At 42.4% G+C, this 7,067-nt stretch overlaps 1 protein-coding gene across 1 annotated transcript in view; it reads right to left on the minus strand.

The window, feature by feature from the left end:
- The window catches only part of LOC123979963, a 41,735-nt gene that overhangs the window by 15,265 nt on the left and 19,403 nt on the right, over positions 1 to 7,067 (minus strand). Inside the window, exons 2-4 of the mRNA XM_046064074.1 lie at positions 1,949 to 2,287; positions 1,518 to 1,859; positions 1,326 to 1,436 (exon numbers count right to left, since the gene is read on the minus strand). Of these exons, the coding sequence (XP_045920030.1) occupies positions 1,326 to 1,436; positions 1,518 to 1,859; positions 1,949 to 2,287 (792 nt within the window). The remainder of the gene's footprint in view (positions 1 to 1,325; positions 1,437 to 1,517; positions 1,860 to 1,948; positions 2,288 to 7,067) is intronic.

A 7,067-nucleotide genomic window follows, 5' to 3' on the forward strand; every position in this document is an offset into this window, starting at 1 on the left:
TAAGTTTCTCCGTCTGAGATTCAGAACCAATGACCAATACTTGTGTTTTGTCCTGATTGAGCTGCAGAAAATGTTCTGCCATCCATGACTGTATGTGTAGGAAACAATTAAAAAGAGCGTCTACTGGTCCTGGGTCATCAGGGGACACAGCAATGTATAGCTGGGTGTCATCAACTGTGAAAATTGATGCTGTGGCTCCTGATGACGTCTCCAAGCGGCAGCATGTACAAATTAAACAGGGTCAGGCCTAAGATTGAGCCCTGTGGGACACCACAATTCATTTTATGTCTTCTAGAAAGAGATTCATCAATACACACAAAGAATTCTCTATCAGTGAGATATGATCGCAACCAATTAAGAACAGTTTGTTTCCGTCTGTTTAGAAGAACTGAGTGATCTACTGTATCAAAAGCTGCACTTAGATCAAATAGCATTAATATTGATGTTTTTTTCATATCCATGTTCCAAATAAGATCATTAATAATTTTTATCAATGCTGTCTCAGTACTGTAATTGGTACGAAAACCAGACTGGTATTTATCATAAATATTTTGGGAGTTAATAAAATCGTTCAGCTGATTAAAAACAACTTTCTCTAAAATTTTACTTTTTTGCAAATCTGTAGTTATTGAGTACCGTAACATCTAAATTATTCTTCTTCAGAAGGGGCTTCACCATAGCAGTAGGGAAGACACCCATCTGTAGAGAATAGTTCACGATGGTCACTAAAAAACTCACTAAAAAAGGCATAATGTGTTTTAAAAAGAGAAGTGGGGATGGGATCTAACAGGCAAGTTGTTGGTTTCAGTAGAGTAACAATTTTACAAAGCATGCCAGCGTCAACCAGGTCAAAACTATGCAATGTATCCCCGGATGTAGATATAGGATCCACTTTATTAAAATGTACCTGCCGATGTAGTGATATATTTGACCTAATAGAATCTATTTTACTTCTGAAGTGGAGCGCAAAGTCTTCACATTTGGAGTTTGTTGACATGCTGCTAGGTTTTGTTAAAACAGGGTTAATTAAGCGATCAATTGTTGAGAAGAGAACTTCAGGGTTGTTCTGGTTGTCACTCCAATACTCAGTGAACACTGCAGTAGTTACACATAGGAAGGTGAATTGGTAAGAGGTGTCTGACTGATTGTGGTGGGCCTCCTGGGATCAAAATCCCCAGGCTGATTTTTCGTCCCGGTCCAGCCCTGCACATGCGTAACTATTTTCTACATCTACAAGTTCCACTGTTACAGGTGTTCAGTAGCTTTGCTCCAATAATACCTTTAGAATAATATCTATACTGGAAAGTGAAGTAGTAGTGACATACCTGACATGAAATACTGTCGGAAATGTACCAGAAGAGCCCCAGCAACAACAAGACCAACAACCAGGAGAACCAGGAGAACCAGGAGAACTTTGGCCCAGGATGGAAATTGTTCTGTGGAAACAAGAAACAAAAAGAACATGACCTCTGACCTCTGACCTGTATCTACAGCAGGTGTTATGGTTTATTGCTGACCTTTGACCTGCAGCTGGATGTTTCTCACTCTCAGTTGTCCTCCTAAACCTTTGGCAGTGCAGGTGTAACTGCCGCTGTCGGACCAGTGGAGTTTTGTTAGGTTCAGGCTGAGGTCTCCAGTTTCCAGAGCGTCAGTCATCATGGATGTTCGGCCGCTGTAAAGCTGGTTTTGGTCTTTGAGTTCATCACCTTCCTGCTGACGCTGGTGGACGGTTGGAGGATTGAGATCGTGGCGGCTCCACACCACTGTGGGGTTGTCCATCTCAAAAGTCTGAAACTCACAGGGCAGCAGGACAAACTCCTCCCTGTCATACAGCTCCACAGCTGAGGCATGCTGGTAAACTTTGAGGTCACAGAGAAAGAGAGGTTTAATCACAACCACACTGACTTCTGACCTGTATCTTCAGCACCTGTTAGGGTTTGTTGCTGACCTTTGACCTTCAGCTGTATGTTTCCCACTCTCCGTTGTCGTCCTAACCATCTGACAGTGCAGGTGTAGCTGCCGCTGTCAGAGAGCTGGAGTTTTGTCAGATTGAGGCTGAGGTCTCCAGTTTCCAGAGCGTCAGTCATCATGGATGTTCGGCCGCTGTAAAGCTGGTTTTGGTATGTGAGTTCATCTTCCTGCTGACGCTGGTGGACGGTTGGAGGATTGAGATCATAGCGGCTCCACACCACTGTGGGGTCGTCCAGGTCAAAGGTGTTAAACTCACAGGGCAGCAGGACAAACTCCTCCCCCTCATACAGCTCCACAGCTGAGGCATGCTGGGAAACTGTGAGGTCACACAGACAGAGAGGTTCAATCACAGCAGCCTTATTTCATGTCTGGATCCTCAGGTGACCCAGAAACCAACCTGGTCCTGTCTGTGATTGGACGCTGCAGCTGATCAGCTGCTGTGAAACCACATCAGCACAGTTTAAAACCAACATCAGCTGACAAATAACAGAAGCACCTCAGCTGTCATGTCATGGATCTGGAAGGGAGCCACTGCCAGGAACCTCTGACTTCCCCTGCTCATTCTCTTTTTTGAATAAAACTGTCTTTTACTCAGATCTGCGTTTGGGTCTTCTCTGCCTGGAAAACCTGACACATAATCAAGGCAACGATTTCTTAAACCTATAATAGGATTTATTTAACTCAAAAATAGATCAACAATCAATAACTTTACCAAGTAAATCACTATTACCTATTCTACTCAAAAATGAATAAATTCAAGGCAAGTTTATTTGTATAGCAAATTTCAACAACAAGGCAATTCAAAAAACATAAAAGCAGCAATGGGAGGTTGGGAAAAAGGCTAAAACAGAAAATAAAACAGGATCAAATAAATTTTAGTTAAATAGGAAATAAAAACATGGTAAAACAGGAAAGTAAAAGTCACATTGCAAGGTACGATTTTAATCTACAGCCTTACATTTTATTTAATTAAAAGCAGTGGTAAAAAGAAAAGTCTTAAGTCTTAATTTAAAAGAACTGAGAGTTTCAACAGACCTGCTGTTACCTGGGAGTTTGTTCCAGATATACGGAGCATAATAACTGAACGCTGCTTCTCCATGTTTAGTTTTGACTCTGAGGACAGAAAGCAGACCTGATCCCAGACCACCTGAGAGGTCTGGATGGTTCATAACGAAGGAGAAGATCAGAAATGTATTTTGGTCCTAAATCATTTAGTGCTTTATAAACTAACAGCAGGGTATTTAAATTAATTCTCTGACAGACAGTGTAACAATTCGCCTTACACTAAGACAGCAAGGGAACGTACATACGCCAAAGATAAGGTTACGGGCAGATCTGATACCTGTTTAGGAGATTACATTCGGCAGCCTGCTTACCTCCGTTGAACAAGCCCTGCCTACTACAGATAAGCAACTAACTTGCACCTGTACACACTTACAAAAATGATATATTAACGAAAAAAGTCCATAGGATGGGTTTCACAGCGTGTATTTAAAGATATACCAGGTTACACCACGGCGGGCCACCCTTACAGATATTAGTCGCTGGAGGCACATCCAATACACATAAAGCAGGTTTACCAACACATTAAAAGCTGTACCTGAAGGCAGAATAGGCGACTATTACAACAGGAAGCCAATGTAAAGACCTCAGAACTGGAGTGAAGTGATCCAACTTTTTGGTCTTAGTGAGGACTCGAGCAGCAGCGTTCTGAATCAGCTGCAGCTGTCTGATGGATTTCTTAGGGAGCCCTGTAAGGACACCGTTACAGTAGTCGCGTTGACTGAAGATAAATGCGTGGATAAGTTTTTCCAGGTCTTGCTGAGACAGAAGTCATTTAGTCCTTGATATATTCTTCAGGTGATAGTAGGCTGACTTTGTAATTGTCTTAATGTGGCTCCTCAAATTCAGGTCTCCATGACTACACCAAGATTTCTGGCTTGATTTGTGGTTCTTAACATTTGTAATGGGAATTCCAAACATATTTCATGTAACCCTGGACTAAGGGAGACTCATTTGTGAGGTGGCACTGAATCTGTGTAAACGCAACAGTCAAAATATCTCTGTTCTCTGTGTTATCCAGACTTCAGGGACAATGTGTCTCTGTGGGATGATATTATTGACCCTAAAACTGGATAAATAACAGGCTCACTGAGCTCTCCTCACTCATTCGAGCATACATGTACACTGCGTATGTGTGTTGCTGTGAGTCCTTCTGCAGAAGACTGGAATAAAATTCACAGAAAGACAAGTGTTTGCCTGAGCTGTTTATCTAAACACACTTTTTCCCACCACAATTTTGACGTTGTCGGCTCGTCACACGCGTGAGAGGACTCGGAGCTGAAGGTGAAAAACCGTACAGCCAGAGTTTGAGACTCTGGGACTTCAAACCTCCCCTCCAAAATACGGGTGAGACATTGAGGGCCTGACGCCTGAGTGTCCAAGGCTCCCTCACAGCTGTGATCCATAAGAACCTGATGGCTGGCAACACTCTCTTTTTGGTGAGTAGACTGTTCAAGTGGAACGATTCTCACTACCTCTCAGGGTAAGCGTGACAGACGTGTCAACAGGACAGGCCTGGGGCCGCTGTGTGAATCGACAAAGCTTTGTGTTAAAGGTCAAGAAATCACTGTGGGACGGTGGATTTCTTATAGATCTGGGACCTACTGTTGCATAGTTCTTTTGGGTCTGGGACCGTCAGTAAAATAGAGGAGTGTGAGTCAAAAAACTTGCGCTGACCCCTCTAACTTCAATAACTTCCGTCCTATATCCAATTTACCATTCATTTCCAAAATTCTTGAAAAAACACTTGCCTCTCAACTCCATCTTCATCTATCCCACAATAACCTGTCTGAACAGTTCCAGTCCGGCTTCCGTCCACTTCATAGCACTGACTTTTCATTATTGATCTCCTTCCCCTGTGCAATATCTTCCGCAAATTTAATATTCAATTCCACTGTTATGCTGATGACACCCAGCTCTACCTCTCGACCAAACCATCGCCCCCCCCCCCTCCCTCACTGACTGTATCTCGGAAATAAAATCCTGGTTTACCAATAATTTCCTCAAATTAAACAGTGATAAAACCGAGTTCCTCCTCATTGGAACTAAATCCACTTTATCCAAAACCCGACAGCTTTTCTCTTACTATTGATAGTTCCTCCGTGTCATCCTTGACAGCACTTTATCTTTTCAGTCCCACATCAATCGCCTCCTCCCCTCCCTTACCCCCCACACTGCCGCCATTCTTGTCCACAGTCTTGTCACTTCCCGTTTGGACTACTGCAACTCTCTCCTTTTCGGCCTCCCTCACATATACCTTCATATACAACATTCGACAGAACAGGGCAGACATGCGACAATGACCGGACAAAGACTAAACAGAAACACCAGGTATATATATATACACACATACACACACAGACTAACGAGCAGGGCGGGAGCAACACAGGTGACAGGGGTCAAGGTAACGAGGCAGGCAGAAAGACAGCAGGGAAAACAGAGAGAGGCAGGCAGAGGCCAACAGGGGGCAACAGAGAGGCAGGCAGGCAGAAAGATAACTGGGGGAACAGAAGGAACACTTGACAGGCAGACATGGGGCAGAATAAATAACCAACACAGACAGAACACATGTAACAAAATAACGGACAAGGATCGAACTTGAGACAATAACAGAAACCCATGTAAACGGACAAACACTGACCAACTATAACACAGGGATCATAACAGACAAAACCTAAATGAGAACACAGAGTACCGAGCAACCTAAACCCAAAAGATGCAGAGAAAGAACTATAATCAAATACTACGCCAAGAACTAAAACACAGGACTAGGTACACAGACATGGAACAAAAACCCAGACTCCTCAACAAGACACACAGACAGGACTGAAACCCAGACACGCTCAGGGCAGGATCGTGACAACATCAGTCCTGATCTCCTGCAGGGTCCAACTTCCTACCGCTCCCTTAGATCCACCTTCCTCCATACACTTGTCTGTCCCCTCTGCTCGTCTCACCACAAAGGGGAGCAGAGCATTCAGCCACTCTGCCCCCGTCTCTTTACCACCCCAACTTAGAAAGATCAATTCATTCTCCCATTTTAAATCGCAACTCAAAACACATCTGTTTAAAACTGCGTACCTCATTTGATGTAAAATTTGGTTTTTGCTTTTAGCTTGTTTTAATGTTCTATTTTCTAGTTTTGCTGCTTTTAAATGTTTTTGCATCCCTGTAGGGTGTCCTTCAGTGCTGAGAAAGGCGCCTTAAATAAAATGTATTATTATTATCCTACGCACAGGAGAGAGAATTATATGCATCTGGTTGTATCCGGTCCCGCCCCAACCGGAAATATGTCTATGTGTAACTGATAAGAGGGTTGCGTACATCCTTCCATTGTGTGTTTTTGACTGATAATTGGAGGAGGTTTTTCATTGATTTAAAGACTTTATTAAGTAATAAAACTTGAATGAATTAACTAGTAGGTGTTTAGGACAATAAATTTATCATTAAAAAAGTATAGCAGTGAGTTATAAGTAAAGGAGGAATCTCCGGGGCCAGCAAAGGATCAGTGGGAGGTTTCTTTGGAATCAAGTCAGTCTTTATTATTAAACAAGTGAAGAATAAATTGAAATAATGACAGTAAAGCAGTAAAATGGTATAACGGTGAGTAAAAATTAAACAGCATTATAAATTACCTTCAACAGCATGCAGTAAAATAAGAGTGAGTTCCAGAATTAAACTTTGTAAAATCTTTGCTAAAGCTTTGTGTGACAAACTCACCATCATTAAAGAACTAAAGAATAAGATGAAATAATTACAGTAAAATAGTATAACAGTGAGTTAAAATTAAACAGATCTTTTAAATTACCTTCAACAGCATGCAGCAAAATAAGAGACAGTTCCAAATTACTTTGCTAGTGCTTTGTCTTACAAACTTGCCATCATTATCACTCCAAAGCTGTAGCCTAGTCTTAAACTTGTGAGTCTGTGTCTCTTCTTCTCTGTCCTCTCTCTTTCTGGTGTAGCATAGGCTGTGCAGGGTGAATTGAGGAATGTGCTCCACCCCCCGCACCTCCCTCTGCTTTCTCAATGAG

This window comes from Micropterus dolomieu, linkage group LG12, assembly GCF_021292245.1.
Source record: "Micropterus dolomieu isolate WLL.071019.BEF.003 ecotype Adirondacks linkage group LG12, ASM2129224v1, whole genome shotgun sequence".
Taxonomy (NCBI): Eukaryota; Metazoa; Chordata; class Actinopteri; order Centrarchiformes; family Centrarchidae; genus Micropterus; species Micropterus dolomieu.